This window comes from Passer domesticus, chromosome 8 (assembly GCF_036417665.1).
Source record: "Passer domesticus isolate bPasDom1 chromosome 8, bPasDom1.hap1, whole genome shotgun sequence".
In the NCBI taxonomy this organism is placed as follows: domain Eukaryota; kingdom Metazoa; phylum Chordata; class Aves; order Passeriformes; family Passeridae; genus Passer; species Passer domesticus.
This window is the reverse complement of record NC_087481.1, coordinates 39124771-39142797: the sequence shown is the minus strand read 5'-3', so window position 1 is coordinate 39142797 and position 18027 is coordinate 39124771. Positions and strand designations below refer to the sequence as shown.

At 36.2% G+C, this 18027-nt stretch overlaps 1 protein-coding gene across 2 annotated transcripts in view; it reads left to right on the top strand.

The window, feature by feature from the left end:
* The window catches only part of TM9SF3 (transmembrane 9 superfamily member 3), a 44243-nt gene that overhangs the window by 14195 nt on the left and 12021 nt on the right, over nt 1-18027 (top strand). For both annotated transcript variants that reach the window (XM_064430605.1, XM_064430604.1), the window contains exons 3-9: nt 313-435; nt 5087-5247; nt 7035-7112; nt 8041-8172; nt 8693-8859; nt 11137-11231; nt 13119-13249. In XM_064430605.1, coding sequence (XP_064286675.1) covers nt 313-435; nt 5087-5247; nt 7035-7112; nt 8041-8172; nt 8693-8859; nt 11137-11231; nt 13119-13249 — 887 coding nt within the window. The remainder of the gene's footprint in view (nt 1-312; nt 436-5086; nt 5248-7034; nt 7113-8040; nt 8173-8692; nt 8860-11136; nt 11232-13118; nt 13250-18027) is intronic.

Below are 18027 nucleotides of genomic sequence, written 5' to 3'. Positions count from 1 at the left end.
CTCATTATCTGTTCAGGTGAATCTGCTGTCAGCTTTTGTACCTTAATTTAGTGTGGGTGAAGCAGCAAAAGGATACTGTGAAACCTTTCCTTGTCCAGTATGTAGGAAGCCTCTGCATGCAGAAGTGTAGATTTCTGAACACAATCATGCATTTGCTTTAATGGTTCCTTTTAAAAAGTCCTTTATTGTTATCTACTTGAGGATACCCAAGACGGCTTGGAGACTTCAGCTCTGTCCATTCCTCCATTTGATTTGCCTTCACTTTGAGCCAGCTCATTAATAAATCTCCAACTGTCCTTTAATTTTTTGCAGATGATGTGATGCAGACTACTTACTGTGAAGTTGACTTGGACAAGGGAAGAAGAGATGCATTTGTGTATGCTATCAAAAATCACTATTGGTACCAGATGTATATTGATGACTTGCCAATATGGGGTGAGTGATATGCATTAATGACTGTTTTACACCTACTCAAGTCCTGTACTAGTGGGTTTCATGGAGTCATTTAATGACTAAGTTTTGTTACAAGAATTTCCCAAGAATATGAAACTTACATGCAAGTCAAATTGACAAGAATATGAAGTAAAGCAGTTGAGGACATAGGTTTAAGCTGCACTAGGGTAGGCTTAGGTTGAACATGAGGAAGCATCTCTTCACAGAAAGTGTGATTAGACTGGAATGGGCTGCCCAGGGAGGTGTTGGAGTCACCATCCCTGGAGGTGTCTAAGGAAAGACTGGATGTGGCACTCAGTGCCATGGTCTAGTTGACAAGATGGTGTTGGGTCATAGGTTGGACTCAGTGATCTCAGTGGTCTTTTCCAAACTAATCAATTAGTTGTGAAATAAGTTGAGGACTTATTGCATTGAAAGAACAGTAGGATGGCTGTACTAGCAAAATACAACGACAGTGAAAAGCTGTTTTGTTTATAAAGCCCTGATTTAATAACAGTAAGTTCTTAGGTTTAGATTTGTTCAAGTGAGTGGTAATTAGGTAGGTTACTTTTAAGGTCCATGTTATTGTGATCATGAATAACAAGCTTATTTGAGAGTTGAAACTTTATTTTGCTACTTTTCTTTATTAGTCATGCAAAAACTGTTTTATGGTAATTTATGTTAACAGTGTTGCTTTGTTGTCTGTTTACATGGAGTTTTATTTTACTTATTCTTTTACAGTTCTCAGAATTTCTCTTGCTGAGTATTATTTATCTGGGTTTAGAAGTGCTTGTGTCTTGAATAAAAATCTGTGTCTTTATTGCTGTTGTCTCCTAAGGTCTCTCTCTGTGTTTTGTTGCTCCCTCATAACCTGTGATCACATACCTAGTAAAGAGTGCTCTGCAGACTGCACTTTGCACTGATAGCAATCAACCAAACTCTCCAAGGCCTAATCTCCCTGTTGTAGATATAAAGTGAAAGGAAATGAAAAACAACTGTAAGGTCTTTGTTGCCTGTGTTCTGTGAAAGAGGTAAACCTGCCCAAACTAAACAAAATGCAGTTCAAGTCATGCAAGAAAAGTTCTTTGATAGCTGGTATGAATAATGCTATCCATCATTGATTCATTTTGACAAAGGGTGCCTTTTTTAGCTCTTTCTTATTTTAATTGGTTTTAGAATAGATCTGTCTGATGAACATGGCAGAAATATTAACACTTTATTTGTTTATTATTTATCTGGTAGTCAAGAAGGTCTGCTTTTTGTTTTGTTTTGATGTGTCTTTTTAAGAAATACCATTATAATGCTTGAAGAGAAGTACTTAAGTATTGATTTCATTCTTTTCAGCTGATTTGTTTATTGTGTGTAATGGCTCTGTAGCCAGGCTTAGAGTAGACCTGAATTACTCTATGTGACCTTTACTGTGCTGCTTGTGCAATTGCTGATAGGCTTTTTAAAAGCATGCATGAGTGACAGTTGTTGCTACAATATTTTTTATGGCTTTGGCCTTCTAGCAAAAGACCAGTGAATTATTTTTCTAGGCTTGTGGTAGGTATGTAGGCTTTGAATTGCCCAAGGATGATGGATGCTAAGCTGACTTCCTTGGAATCCTATGTGGCTAACAAGTCTTGGAGGCTTTCTTTTTTAGGATTTATTTTTCTGGTCATTTCATAATCTAAAATGCCAGAGAACAAACATATTTACTAAATCTTATATACATGACAAATTTTCTGCTCTTAGCTAAAAAATCTGGTTTCCTGAGATTCCAGTGTTTTTAGTGTTTCCCAGTAGTATGCTTTTTATGCACAAGAAGTCACCTAGAAAACATGTGGAATCTAGGTATCTTCTTTCTAAGATATTAAGAAGCTGCTTTTGATAGTTTGGAACCAGGATCTCAAGCTGTGCTACATAATAGGGGACTGCAGGATCATAAGTGCAGGTAATGTTATGCAAGGATATTATCTGACATCAGGTGTGAAAACAAGTGGTGCTGACAGTTTTGGTCTGTCTTCTGCGGGTTAGGTAAAAGCAGCAGGACTGCAGATTGGTCAATATTAGCCTGACTCTTATTCAAAAAATTAAATGAGTTCTTGGTGTGGGGGCTGAGAAAGGTGTGGGTGCACCTGAACCAATCAGAAGAGTTTATCTACAAGTCTGAATTTGTGTTTTGGACCTTTGTGCTCCAAGTACAGTGAAGAAAACTGGGAATATAGCTAATCTGCAATAATTTTGATTTTCCTGGGTCTCTGTTCAGCAACAGAAATGTTTCAGGCTCTGAGTGCTGCTTAAAACATAAAGCACTGAGACTTGCTGCTAACTGAACAGTTTTTGTTTTAACTATTTCTGTTACAAATATGGCATGAGTGATACTGTACACATGCCTCTGCCAGCTTGCTGGTGACTTTGAGTGTGTTGTGTTGTACCATGTAATATGGTGGCAGGTAGAGACATTGAAGAAAGCAAATATCTTTTGCTTGATTGTTGTGGCATAGTTGTAACTATTTCTAAATAGTTACTAAATTTCAGTAATTATAATGAAGGAAACTGTTAGGACTATTTATACATAAGTGTAAGAACTGAAGCAGTTATGATGGCCTCTCTGAAATACTCTGAATACTGAGAAGGGGTTTTTTTGGTTTCATGAGGATAGTGTCCAGAATTGGTTACTCTCAGCTTGCATTAAAAATAGCTTGTGCTGAATGACTTTTTTGTTTCTGTGTGAAGGCTATCATGTTGATCCACTTTATTTGGATTACCTATGTTGAGAACCTTACTGGCCAGCATGCATTGTATATACTGTATGACCCAATATCCTGGGTTTTTTAATTGTTGCTTTGCATCTTGTAGCTGGATTAAACCAAAATTTTGTTCCCTAAATGTAGATGGCTGAAATCCTGTTATAGTGCTACCAAAAAAAGTTATCTGTGAAGAGTGTAAAAGAAAAGGATTCAGATGATGCTAATGTTTGCTGAGAATTCTAGGCAACTTCTCTTTAATTCTATTCTTAAAGCAGACCATTCCCTTCCCTGGGCTCATCCAGATGCATTCATGGCACTCTTTCTGTCTCCTGACAAACTTTAGTTAAGTTCATCCTTTATGCTCTTTATGATTTTCCACCTTGCTAAGGCTTACTGATACCAGACATATGCACAAACACTAATTCTTAAAATTCGACCTAAAGTCCTCAAGCCCTGTAAGAAGTACTGTATTTTCAGTAGAGACTAGGCATAAATTAATCTTTCTTAACTGCTAATAACTAAAGGTAATGACATCAAACTGCTCTTGGAGGGTTCTGAAAGGTTTACACTATTTCCTAACCTGAAAAAGCAACAAGATCTTTCTAAGTGCATTCAGAAAAAAATTACTACATTTTACATTTTTTCCTGAATTGCTGTCCCACAGTGGAGAGAGAGACTAGGCTTGATTGTTTCAGGACATTCCCTAGCTATGTGAAGCACTGTGTTAGTTCATTCCCTCAGTGAGTGATTGATCAGAATGTCCTTTAGGTAGTTTAGAGGTCTATATTGTCGTGGTTCTGGACACTACCGTGGGAACAGATGGCAAGGCAGGTGCCAGGCTATATGGTGGAGGCACAAACTGGCACATGTTTTGCATTGATGGCATATACAAGGCAATCCTGACAGATGAGCATGAGTAAAAAACTTGACAGAAAAATGCCACCTTGAAAATTAAAAAACACAGGTGATGCACAAAGGCCTTTCCTTCATATTCCTGGTGCTTTGTGATAGCCTGTTCCATATCCTTACCTACTTGTTCTCCCATTCCCCTCAGCCTTTTGCATCTTGGGTGATGCTTTCTTTGTGACTTTCCATCTTGTACATCTTGTATGTGATCTTTGATCTTGACATCAAAGGTGACACAGCCTGGAAACTTGTTGACTGTTAGACTTTTTCTGTTTTCACCCAGCATAGCACAGTCTCTGGAATTCTTCTGTAGTAGATGAGACATTTTGCACTAACTTACTGAAAATTAAGACCTTAATCTTAGAATGGTTTGTGTGGTTTGAATTGGAAGAGAACATGAAGCTCATCATGGTACAGCCACAACTTCTCTTGGGCAACCTGCAACCCGTACCATTCTCTCAGTAAAGAATTTCTTCCTAATATAAAACATTAAAACATATTAAAAAATATAAAACATTTTTGGCAAGCATTGGAAACTTGTGTGCAAATGAGAGGAAAAAACCTGTGTTGGGATGTAAACCAAAGAGGGTTACAGAAAAAAAGTAAAATTCTTATGAGGAATTAAAATGAGTGAATAGATAGGTGGAAGATGGGGAATTATAGAGGTCTTGGCTAAGTTCTGTTAGGGAAAATGAATCTCTATTTAGCTAGTTATTTATCTGGTAAAAATTGCAAATAAAAGTAGAGGCACTGTTGTTGGGTCTTCTGCAGTGTTTGTAGCTGCATGCTTTTTCTTTTAATGCCATTACAAAATGCTTCTTTCAGAGATCCATGGATTGGAAGTGGAGTCCAGATATCAGAGTTGAAAAGAAGAGCATAAGGCCTTCTGTGTCCTCTTTGCTTATGTTGATTTTTTAGCTGGCAAAACTTTGTAGTGCATATTTTTAAAAAGTAAATGCAAAATATCTGAAAAGCATACCTGTAATAGATGCTTGCACTTGTTTCCTATGCAGGGATTGTTGGAGAAGCAGATGAAAATGGAGAAGATTATTACCTTTGGACTTACAAAAAACTTGAAATTGGTTTCAATGGGAATAGAATTGTAGATGTCAATCTGACTAGTGAAGGAAAGGTGAAATTGGTACCAAACACAAAAATCCAGATGTCATATTCAGTAAGTAATTTGGTGATGCACTTGTAATAAGAAATTCTACGTGGTGAAATAGCTGAAAAATAGGTACTTGTATACTACAATATGTACTGATATGTTGGGCTATGTTACAGGAAGATGCATCTTCAATCCTTCAATTATTCTGTTTTGTTCCTGAAAAACATTGATAGATTTATTAATAACTAATGTAAAATTATGATTTTTGAAGTACTCCAAACAAACTGGCGCTTCTGTAATGTGCAGAAAAGTGTTTTAGTGGGAAAGGAAGGTACTCTGGAAGGACGGAGACTAGAAGTGTAGAGGACCCCTGAGTAGGTACACATTGTGTTCATGTTGGACTTCTGACATTTTATCATGGGTTTGAACTGGATTCTCAGCTGCAAGCCTTTGTGATTTGCAAGCAGTAAATATCAAAATTTACTTTGTTTTGCAATTCCAATAGAAATTTCTTATTTATATAACATGATTAATAAGGTTTTTAAGTTTCTTTTTGTGAAGCTCTCTGCTGTGATACTGAGTTGCTATGATAAAAGGTAATGAATAAACAATCCTTGCTGGTTGAGACAAATTAGTTTTTTCAGTTGTCCTCTTTATTTAGTTGATGTTACTTAAATCAAGTGATGGTTCACTTGTTATGTTTAACACATTTGTGTACTGAAACCATTTTTTAATGCATTGCTTTTCTTCCATGCCTTAGCAGTGGATGTCAGCATAAGATTTTATTTCAGAGAATATTCTTGCCACAGTTACATTTCTTTTGTGCTGAATAAGTAGCATAGTTTGAAATGCAGATAACTGGATTTTGTATGTGCTTTTTAGAATGAGATTTACACTCATTTCCCTATTTTTGCTGCAAAATTTATAGTAGAAATTTCAGTATTTGCTGTTTAAAATTCTACCATCATTGTGAAGTGCATTTGCTCTAAATTTTAAATTGGACAGCATTGAGTAGCAGCCACTAATAAAAATAACATCAGATATTCCCTTAAAAGACTTCTTAGCATGCAAAGCTCAGGACTTCTCTATCAGATTCTGTTGGCACCACCGGCTGGGCTTGTCTGTGTGTGGTGTTAATTTACAGATTGTCACTGGTGGACTTGTTCTAAACTGTGCTTCATAGTGGCAGATGCTCTAATGAGAAATGTATCTGCTTGAAACAATTTTGAAAGCTACCAATCTTGAACAAAGTTGTAATTTGAACTGAGGAACAATAATATCAAACCTCAGAATGAGTAGTGCTGGCATTTTGGGATTTTTAACATGTCTCAGGACTGGGGATTGGTGTGCAATCTACATTTATATGCTTTCTTCTATGCTCGGTAAGAGAACAGCTTTTGGAAGGGATAGTTCCTTCTCATGAATTTTAAAGTAGGTATGTACAAGGGGGCTCCATTTGTTTCTGTCACTAAAAATCCTGATATTTTTGGCATGCTTTTGAAAAAGATACTCAGGGAGGCTTGTATTTTGTTTGTAAAATTATTTTAGTTTTAATTTTTAAATGCAGTCTTGCAAAAATTGACAAAAATACTTTGTGCTACCATATTAGCACTGTATAGTATATATTAGATCCATGAGGTGAAGTGGCTGATGTTCATTCTGTGCCTGACCTGTAGATGCCAGTCCTTAAGAACATAATTCCATTGTTTTTTGCCAAACCCCATTCATATTGAATGAATATGAAGAAAACATCTAAAGTGGATGATTTTTAATATGTGTTCTGGGTTTCTGCATTCGAGTATAGCTAAAAATACTGTAAGCAGCTTTTCAAATATAAACATTTTTCTCTTCAGGTGAAATGGAAGAAATCAGATGTGAAGTTTGAAGACCGATTCGACAAGTATCTTGACCCATCTTTCTTTCAGCACAGAGTATGTATTGTTCTACACCAGCCTTACAATACATCCCTTTACAATGGTTGCATTAGTTTAGACGTCATGCAATTTTTTTATTACATCTTTGAATTTTCTGATTTTCCAGGTTATCTGGGGACAATAAAACAGGGAGGTCTGACTGTTGTTTAAGTGGCAATGTTGCTGCTAAAATAGGATGGCTCCGTTTTTTAGAGTGCTTCAATAAATATGCAGGCAAGCTTCAAGCTTACAGAAAATACAGAATAGTTCAAGAAAATACATTCAGGTGACCACAAGCAATGAAATTTCAGGGACACAACTGTGCAAGCTGAATAAGTGCAGTTGACCATGGGCACACTTCTTTCTGAAGTAAATGCAGAGCAAACAGCATTAGCCTAAACCAGTTCTCAGTTGTGGCACTATCAGTTGTGTTTAAATCTGTGGTTATAATCTCCTTAAGGGTAGTGTACTGAGCTGTGCTACTTTCTGAAAGTAGAGACTTTGCATTCTGTTTGGAGCTCAGAGAAAACCAGAAGTAGTATATGCTTTTGAGAGCAAAAATAATGCTGCTGCACGTTTTCATCCTGTGCAAAGCAATAATTCCTTTGGCTTTGCTACTCAAATCTCTTCTCTAAGAAGGCAGCAGTACATTGTGTTGCCTTTTGCTTAACAAGGGAGCATGTACAGCCAGTTGTTCAAACTTTGCTGCTGCTTAACTAAATTGTGATAACCTGGTCCTGAGCAAGGCTGGCTGTTAAAAAGGTTTCTGTATGGTGTTTCACAGGCCAGCTTTAGTGTCACTCTCTGAAAATGTAGTGTTACTTACAGTATTTGTTACTTAGCTAGGGCTGACAAGCTGTCCTTATAGGCAACAATTTATCCTTCCTGGAACAATTTGAAACACATTTACAGTTCTAAATTTTATGGCTGTGTTTTCTTTTTGTAGATTCACTGGTTTTCAATTTTTAATTCTTTTATGATGGTGATCTTTCTGGTTGGCCTGGTGTCTATGATATTAATGAGAACTTTGCGAAAAGATTATGCAAGGTACAGCAAGGAGGAAGAAATGGATGATATGGTAAGACCTGCATCCATGTTTAAAAAACTCATTTTTAAGGCTTATTGTTTTCTTGTCGTACATTCATTGTGTTAGCAGCTCTGAATGGCTTTCTTCAGTTGGACAGAAAATGCCTTTTGTGTGTCTTGAAAGTGTTACTGGTTTTCTTTATAACATGCTTCTAGGTTGCGACCCAAAAATCTCTCTCTAGTCACTGTGTTAATGTTCATATCCAACCTTTGCATAAACTAGGTCCATTCTGACTTTGTAATAGAAGTCTGATGTACTCCTAAGCACCTCAGAGGCTTTAGGGACAGGGAGGGATTCTGATAGATTTTATTGTGTCATACATTCAGATAGTAATTTGTTGTTGTCTTCATAAGCATCTGAAAAGTAAACTTTTTGATTTGATGCATTCAGAAGAGAAGACACACTTCACTTGAAGTTGCTTTATTAATTCAGACCTTTTGTTTTTATGTAGCTTGTGTGTTTGTCTTTAATTGTCATGACTAGACTTAAAATTTGTTGTTGTTGTTCCCAGGACAGAGATCTAGGTGATGAGTATGGGTGGAAGCAGGTCCATGGAGATGTGTTTAGACCATCCAGTCATCCTCTAATATTTTCATCGCTTATTGGTTCTGGCTGTCAAATTTTTGCTGTGTCTCTTATAGTCATTATTGTTGCAATGATAGAAGATTTATACACAGAGTAAGTATAACTGTGCCATGTCTTCCATATATAAATGTTTGAGTGAACAAAATAATTACAAAAATTATTGTTCTAACTGGCCTGAAAAAAAAGTGTTTGAGAGTCTCTAGTGGTAATCTGTAGATCAGATGTAGTATTAAGAAGTGCTCTTTTAATTTGTAATGAAACTTTGTCCTACTGTTATCACGTTGGTCTCCTTTGATTTTCTCTTTTAATGCTTGCTTTTTGAGTGATTTATTTTGAAACTAGTTTGTTGTTCTGCAGAATCACTAGTAGATAATATGGGAGTTATATGTATTTAAAGGTACATATTTCACTCCTGATTTCATCCAGAGTAACAAGATGTTAGTATATTTCTGACCCTGTTTCCCCACTATGTCCTGTGAAGACTGAAATAAGAGTGTGCTCTTGTGAATAGTCCTGTTTTCTGCTGACAAGTCAGTATTAAGTCAGTCTTATTACAAGTCTGCTTAGGAATCAAAATGTAATTCTTTAAGTTCTTTTGAACACATAGTGCTCAGCCTGTGTTGATGTAAAATCCCCAGAAATAGGTCCTGACTGGAAAGAATAAATTTTAAAAAAGAAATAATACTCAAGTTTAAATTTAACACACTACTTGTAGTTCACCTGTTTTCTTCTTTTACCTCTTAATTTGATTGAGATTTTTGGGTTACTGGGTGGACTTCATCTGCTTCTGTAGTGATTGTGTTTTGGTATTGGAGGGAATTATTAGCTTGTGTTTGGGGTTTTTTGGGTTTTTTACAAGTGATTTGTTTTAAGCGGTGACTAAACTTTCATCTGTATCACCTGCTTTTAACAAGTTGTGTTACTTCTAATGTGCCGCTAGAGGGAACTCTTGCTTTTCACTTTAGTGGCCTTCTATGGTGTGTTTAGAAAGCCACTCTGTAATACCAGAATCTTGGCATATTTTCATTTTTCATAGGGTATAATTCCCCTCCTTATGTCTCATGGCTATATTTCTAGACAGGCATACATACACACTTCTAATTGTGCAGCATATCAGCCCTTCAGAGGAAAAAATGAAACCATTTCACAATGTATGTGCCCTGCAGGGAGGCTGTAGGTTAGTCATGTCAGTTGTAAAATGTATCAGAACAGTATTTTTTGAAAAGATGTGTGCACTTAGTCTTTTATTGCAATAGGCCTTTCTGTCACTTTGAAAGTGAATTCTGGGTGTGTAGTGGAACAATTGACCAAATGTGGTGCAGACAATCTTGTGTTTAGGAAAACAGCACCAAGAGACTGTGCCTGCTCTTAGGGGTTTTGCACATGTTTCTAAATTGTCTGAAGTTATGACAAGTTTTTAAAAAACAAATATTGGTAAAACAGTCCTTCAGTGTGTGTGACCAGCAGGTATATTTGCTTTGGTCGTGCTGTCATGGAAGCTTAAGTGCTAAAGATTGCTTCTTTGAGTACAGCAGGCATCCAGGAATGGTTCCTCAAAAACCAAAATGGCAATAACTAGAATCTCTCAGAGCAACTAATTTGAAGAAAGTACAGTAAGTCAGCTGAAAACCTACTGCTGTTTGCTGTTGAAGAATAGCAGAGGGATGTGGAGAAACAATTCTATTAATGAATAACATTTATATCTTCCTATTCTTAGATATGATCTTTTAAAATGTATTTGGAAATGGCTTCTTTGATTTAAAATTATTAGCTTTGCTCGTAAAATTTCAGAAAAATTATGCCAAAATTAGTAGTCCAACATTTAATGGGGTGACATTTAAAAATTACTAAGCTCTTCTGATTGCACTACTTAATGCTGATTTGTGACTTCATTATAGTATTTATAGTTTCTAAATCTAATTTTCTGCCAGATGAGCACTTTTGATCTTAAAAGTTAATTTCTGGGGGATGGCAGAAACATTATTCACAATCTTAGTCTATTTTTGTTAATACTGGCCTTTTGACATTTTATCTGCAGTTGAATCTTACACTTAATGGATGTCATGTAAATAGTTATTTATGCACAAAGTACACACATTCAAATGTCAGAGCATACTTATCAGAGGTGAGAGTCGGTTAGGAAAGAGTGTAGTATGTCAAAACTCTCTTTCCACATTGAATTAGACTTGGCCAAAGCCTTATGTACAAACAGTTCTCATTCTTAGGCAGATTTTACAGTTTAAGCACTCCTGAATATTTGTATTACATAAAAATAGTAAATAACTGCTTCTGCTAAAAAAATAGGGGTTTTTTTTGTTCTAATTGTGTTTGGTTTTGTATGTCATTTACCAAAAACATCCCTTCTTGTAGGAGAGGATCAATGCTTAGTACAGCTATATTTGTTTATGCTGCAACATCACCAGTGAATGGATATTTTGGAGGAAGCCTTTATGCTAGACAAGGAGGTAAATTGTTTTCATGTTTCAGCATTTTCATTGCATTGTTAAATAGAGAAGTTATTATTTTCTATTTTGCACCAATGTAAAAGAGTCCTCATGGAGTTAGATGGAGTCCATTAGATTCTCAATAAACAGGAAATATTTTGGGTATATTTAACTTTTACTTTATCTACTCAGTCAGTACTGGCTACGCTTTCTAAAAAGGTAACTGAAGTCTTAGGTTAATTTAAAAGAACTAAAGAACTTTTAACAGTTGTGATTTCCAAATTGCTTGTTATACTCTTGCATATAATTTTTGGCTCATGACATCTACAGAGTATAATAGACTTTCCCTTTTGTGTAACGTTGTTAAACAGCTCATGCCATCTTCTCCCAGATGACTCCTACGTGGTCCTCTTCTGTATGTTCTAGGGGGGTTATGTTTGGCTAACAGAAAAAGGATAAGTATAGATTATTTACTAGACTATTAATTGCAGATGGGGAAAACTGTTCATATCATCTTTTAAAGAAAGTTGTTCTGCTTTCCAGTATATGCTCTGCTTTATACTTAGCAAATCAAAATGAGCATCAGTAGAGAGCAGAAGCCAAATAAAATTGACAGAAGATTTGAACAGGCTGTCTTCAAATGCTCTCCACTATGCCTCTCAGTTATGACCAGTTAGATTCTTGCAGTGCACTAGCTTCATCCATTCCCTATGCTGCAATAAAAGAAGAATCAATATCTATTATCTTCTAGAGTGCTTAAAAAAATAATTCTGGTAAGTTCACAAAAGAAAATTTGTATCTTTTTAGCATGATATACCTGTTAGTGTTCAATCTCAACTGTACTTTGAGTTTGGAGTTTAGAAGTTTATTTTCATGTGGCTTATTTATAAGCTGAGCAATTTGTACAAAACCAGATCTAGTTAGAAAGGGGTCACTCTGCTGTAATGTATTGAGCTCTGTAGTTGAGCCAGATAAGCTTTTTTTTTTACAGATAAACATGTATCAAACCGTGAAATGCTGATTATGTTGGCACATGGTGAAAATACATAAGATTGTCTTGAAAAAACAAGCTTTTAAAAATATTTTTATTTACTGCATATTAATATCATGGTGTATAAATGTAGACAGTATTTAAGAGCATAGAAAGTACAGGGAATACAGATAGGGGAAATTTTTAAGATATTGCCCAAAAGGATTTCTTTGATCTCCTTAGAGAGCTCTAACTTAGTAATAACTGCTAGCAGGTGTTCTGTTCCCTTGATGCTTGGAGTTTAGAAATCACTTTCTTTCTACCTTTTCTGTTGTTGAAAATATCAAGAGTCCAGTTTTCCTGTATTTTGAATGCTGTGGCATTTTGCTCTTTACTAGGGCTAGCCATTTGCTTAATGCATCCTGAATGTGTGTCTGGGTTGGACTGGTCCAGCTTGGACCAAGCCAGCCCCGAGCAGGCGCTGCCTGGAAGCAGCTGCACTGCTGAGTTCTCCTGGGAGCAGTGCTGAGCTCTCCTGTGCTCTCAGAGTGGGAGCAGGTTCTGCACAGGGCCAGCTCTGCTGTCTCTGTCTCTTTGCATCTGCAGCTACATACACCCTCAGGTTTCACACCCCAGGTTCTTTGGCCAGCTTAGTCAGCATATGCTGTTCTTCAGCTGAAATGTTCTTGTGCTGTATCCCTTTTCTTCTTTTCACCTGGCCCACTAAATTGATTAATGTTCTGCATCTTGTGAGTTACCAGAGTCAGGTGAAACTTAGTTTGCTCTTAGCTCTTGTATTGATGTCGTATGTTGTTACTTCTTTCACCTTTTTGTGGGAGAAGTAGTCAAACGTGCAAATGCTGGAGCGCTTGCTAATAAATTAGAGAAAAAAAAAATACTGTGTCTTACCAGTCCCATTGAAATGTCCCTTCTTACAGGAAGGCGATGGATAAAGCAGATGTTCATTGGAGCCTTCCTTATTCCAGCAATGGTGTGTGGAACTGCCTTCTTCATCAACTTCATTGCCATCTATTACCATGCTTCAAGAGCTATACCCTTTGCAACCATGGTGAGTTGTTTTATTGGAGAATTTAAACTCCACTGTACACACAGAAGAATTATATTTTTTTAATCAAAATACATTTGTGAGTCACAGTTTAGAGCTAGCTAATTAGAAATTTATCATGGGATGGGGCTTAAGGTGCTTCAAGGATAATTAATTTTAATCACAATAGCAAAAGCTGCTGGATGCCAAAAACAGTTTTATATGTGCTTAAAGTGACACTTTGCTTTTAAGCTTAGTGTTTTAACAATGTGGAAAATTAACAATTTGAATTTTCTTCTGGATGGCCAGTGCAAATTCATTATAATATAAAATGACATACAAAGGGATTCCAAGTGAAAGATACTTTTAAGTCATTGCATTCAAGCAGAAAAATAAAAATAAATGATCAGGATGATATGAGACATTCTGAGCAGATCTGCCTTTACAAAAATGACTCACTCTTTTCACTTTGTGAAGTGTTATTTACTGTCCAGTTATGGTCTTGTGTCTGTACATTTATCTTATCACTTCCAAAACTATGCTCGTTGTAGTACTTTTTCATTTAGGCATGATGACTTTCTCTATTTCCTTTGTCAGGATTTTGTTTATGTTGGCCCCTTTCGAGCAATCTCAAATGATCCTGGGAATAAAATGTAGGAAATAAGCACTTGCCACTTGGGCAGAATTTCTGTTTGAACTTGTAAGGGTTAGTGTTCTAAAGCAGAAATGTTTTGAAATATGCACCATAAAATTGCTTTTTCTTATTATGTGCAGTAGCACTGCTAACTTAAAAGACTATCTTAATATAGGAAGTCTTGTTTTCTTTTCAGTAATATCTCTAGCAAATCTTGGAATTTAACATTTTTTTCTAGATTACTTCTTTGCGGATCAGTTTTTTGTGATATGTTGGGTTGTTTAAATAATTCAGAGACGTTCAAGTAGCTGTGGATTTCTTCTTAGTTTAAATCTACCATAAAATGAAGCTTAGCATCAGAAGTTTCTGTGTTACATATTGTATTTTTTTACTGATGGAGGAGTCATTCTGGGTACATTGCTGGTTCTAGTCACCTCCTCATTAACAGTATTTTCAAAGCATGCCTAAATACCAATACTTCATTCTTGGGACTCTGCCCTTAGTTGAATTCATTTTTATAAAACCTCTAAATGTAATATAAAGCTAAACATGTTTATGAACTCTTCACTTATTTTTTCTCATTTTCTTCTTTGAGAAATTAGATTAAAATTCTATCTTTGAGTATGTTTGTATTAGTTGGTCAATGTGTCCCAAAGCAATATTGTGTTGTTTTTTCTTTCCCATGCTAGCAGCCATATACAATACTGTCATAAAAGTTTACAGCATTGATCTTTGATATGTGCAAAGAGACTGTTTTACTGCTAAGCCAGCAGTTATGGTATCCCATTTCTCACTTGTATTCTCATTTGGAGGCCAGGAATGCTGAGGGAAGGCGATTCCATGTGTGCTGAAGTTTGTCTTGTGAATTTGTTCAACTGATTTGTATTTTAAGACTGTGGGCATGTGCATGGAAAAGCAAACTGATATATAAATCTTCAGGGTTCAATTCACCAGGATGTTAGGACTCTCTACACACAGCGATTTTAATGTTTGCAAGGTTTTATGAAAGCATTTGAATCATTGTGACTGTGGCAATAAAACTTAAGTGGAGTTAGTAGGCAAGCAGGTTATGAATCGGAAACTTCATCAGGATGAGCAACGCTCTAATGACTTCAAATCAACAAGCTGGTTTGTAGAAGGAAATGGAAATTGTTTGCAATTACCATGTTATGCTTCAGGTTGAAGTCCCCAGGAAACCCTCTGGCTTTATGGATGAGATCCCTTTGTGTCTTTCCACCTCTTATTTTGACTGTAAAGAGGCTTCCAGAATTGTTTAATGCAAATTTGCTGCTTTCCTGGGAAAATAAAACCTCTGCCACCTAAATGTATTAGAACACAGAAATAATTTCCTTTACCCTGCCGTGTCTTGAAACCATCCTCCTTGATTTAAATTGCTGGCAAGTATTGCCCCTTCATCTTGACTGCCATAAATCTGGAGAAAGTGGAAACTCAGTTACTGAAAAAAGCTCCTTAGCAAAAAGATTGCTAAGAGACTATTCTTAAATATGTTATCCTGTACTTTGCCAGTTTTGTATTGCCATTTCCCAGTGAAGTATCTAAGTAGTCTCTGTGGCTTAATTCTTCCCTCCAGAGGGATTTTCCTATGGAATTTAGGCAAGGACAACTGATAGAATCAAATCCAGGACATCCAAACTGACCCTCAATTGCTGTATCTTTCACCTACCTGGTATCTGTTTTTCTACACTTTGTTTTGAAGTCCTCAAATTTATGGGGCTCTTCAGGACCTTCATGTGTCTTGTTGTAGTCTGTTTTGAACTTCAAAACTTCATTCACCTTTTGTAATTCGTTCCTGGTGATCTTGAAGATGTGGCAGGGCCTGGGAAAATGGAAAGCTTGTTTCTGAAATCAGTCTTCATTCTTGGGACTCTGCCCTTAGCCCTTTTAGATATACTTGCAAGCTGTCTTACCTATGGAATGACAAACCTTCTGCAGAGAAATAAGTCATGAGCATGAACAAAGGCTTAATCTCTTCCTTGGGTTGGTTTTCAGCTGTCCTTCCCTTCAGATTGATATCAAGAATGTGACAGGATTTATTCTAATAGGAGACTTTTTTAAAACTCAATGCATTAAAGCTTTCCAGAGCATATGAAGGAGATACACAATCTGCTTTTTTTACTCATCCCTTCACCTTTGTAGGAATGCAATGGGTGTTGTTCAGTTATTCATGCCTTTGGAGTCCAAATTTGATTTTTTGGTGTGTTTTGTTTACTATGTCCTCTTACTGGTGAACATTGAGTTCTGATAGTTGTTATACATCTTGACTTGCTTTCTGTTGATGTTTATTAGTCTTTCTGGTGTATTTAACAATCATCTTTGTGTGTGTGTGAATGATATGTAAAAACTGGAGCATAGAAGATTTAAGAAGACTTTTAAATAATGGTATGTGAAGTGACTTAACCTAATATGTTTGAAGAGTATGGTACTAATTCTGTGCAGAAATACTGACTAATGCAGAATTTCTACAGAGTACAGCATGATTGAATTTGAAGGGACCATTTTAATTCTGGCATTTCGTAAGTTGTGACTGCTTACATTGTTCTGTGAGTGATGCATAATTTAAAGATTTCCATTAAGACTACTATGACTAATGTAATATTCTGACTGCAAAATCTATGCAGCTTCTATTAACTGTTTTAAGATTTATCATTTTTGTTTTGTTTGAACAGTAGGTTCCTTTGTGGCTAAGGTTTCCAGTGTGCATTTTTAATGATTTAATTAAATAAGGTTAAGGACACTGTATTTCTCTTGGGATTGAGACCCTATTGTTTGCATCTTTTTTACCTTGTGTTCAAAAGAAAAGTGTTTCCTCCAACAGATAGCTTAATCCAGGCTGCAGCTTCCCCTGACAGCTTTGAGTTGATATTGACTGCCACTAAAAATGAGGACCTGGTAGTGCCAAAGATTTTCATGCCTTGAGCCAGGTAAAGAAAGACACCTGACTAAAAAAAGGGAGAAAATCCTGTAAGATGCATTCAGCAGAAGTGACTGCGCAACCCTTGGTCAAACATTTTCATTTTGCTAAAAATAGACACCTCTTAATTCTGCTGCCTACATTTTCAACAGTTCCATTTATTACCCAAAGCAACAGTCTAGATTAACAACTTAGTTGTAATAAAACTAGTAACACTTAATTTTGAAGCCTTCTGTTCTATTATTTTTCTTGCAATGTTTGAACAATGTGCAGAAAACTGTTGTGTTACAGAAATTTAGTAACCTCTATATGGGAGGGAGTCTCATGGCTGAGAGTGCGTTTTGGTAGCTGACAGGGAAGATCAAGCTGCTGCTTTGACAGTTAATTTTTATTGCTTTTCTTCCCTGTGCATTAAGCAGACATGGCACCCTAGCCTGCCAGTAGCTGTTTAATATTAGATATGCTCATAAAAATTTTAATTATCACCCTTGAAAGAAGTTTAATCTACAGTTGTCAGGAAATATGAAACATGTGGCACTAGGAAATAAATTATATCCCTCTTCACAATGTTTCCTTTCAAATATGGAAAACTGAATTCTGCACATTCAGTCAAGGGCAATAGAATATTCTTTCCCCATCAAAACAAAACAAAAAAGGAGTTAGAAGGAATGCAGTCTCGGTGAGGTTGACAGTCTCTTCTATGGCAACTAAAACCTGCAAACTAAGTTGGCTGCTACTGTATAAATAAGCTATTTTGCACAACAAAATAGCAACAGTCAAAATTAAAGAAGTATTTTTTAATGTACTGGCTTGGTACAAAAACTCACCTAATTTGTTTTGGATAACATTATAGGATTATAGAGAACCTCTGCTTGTTTGCTTGATGAAAAAACAGGTTTGAAGATCCAATGTATTTGCTTCTTTGCATAATCCGTGTTTTATGAAGCAGTAGTTGAAATGGTTCTCTGAATTTCTCATGGCTGATGTTAGAGTAATAACTCTTAAAACACTCAAAGATGTAACTTTCTTATCTCTGCCTGTCACACAACTACCGTTACTGGGATTGGATTAGTCTTGTCTTCATTTCTCCTTTCCATTTGTGATGGTGAAGTGGAGGCCATTAAGTGCCTGAACTGCTTTTCCCATTGTATTCTTACTCTTGGAAACCTTTTAGGCAGAAATCATGTAACTTCACCTTTAAGGCACTTGTTACCCCAGTACCCTGTGTTTGCTTCA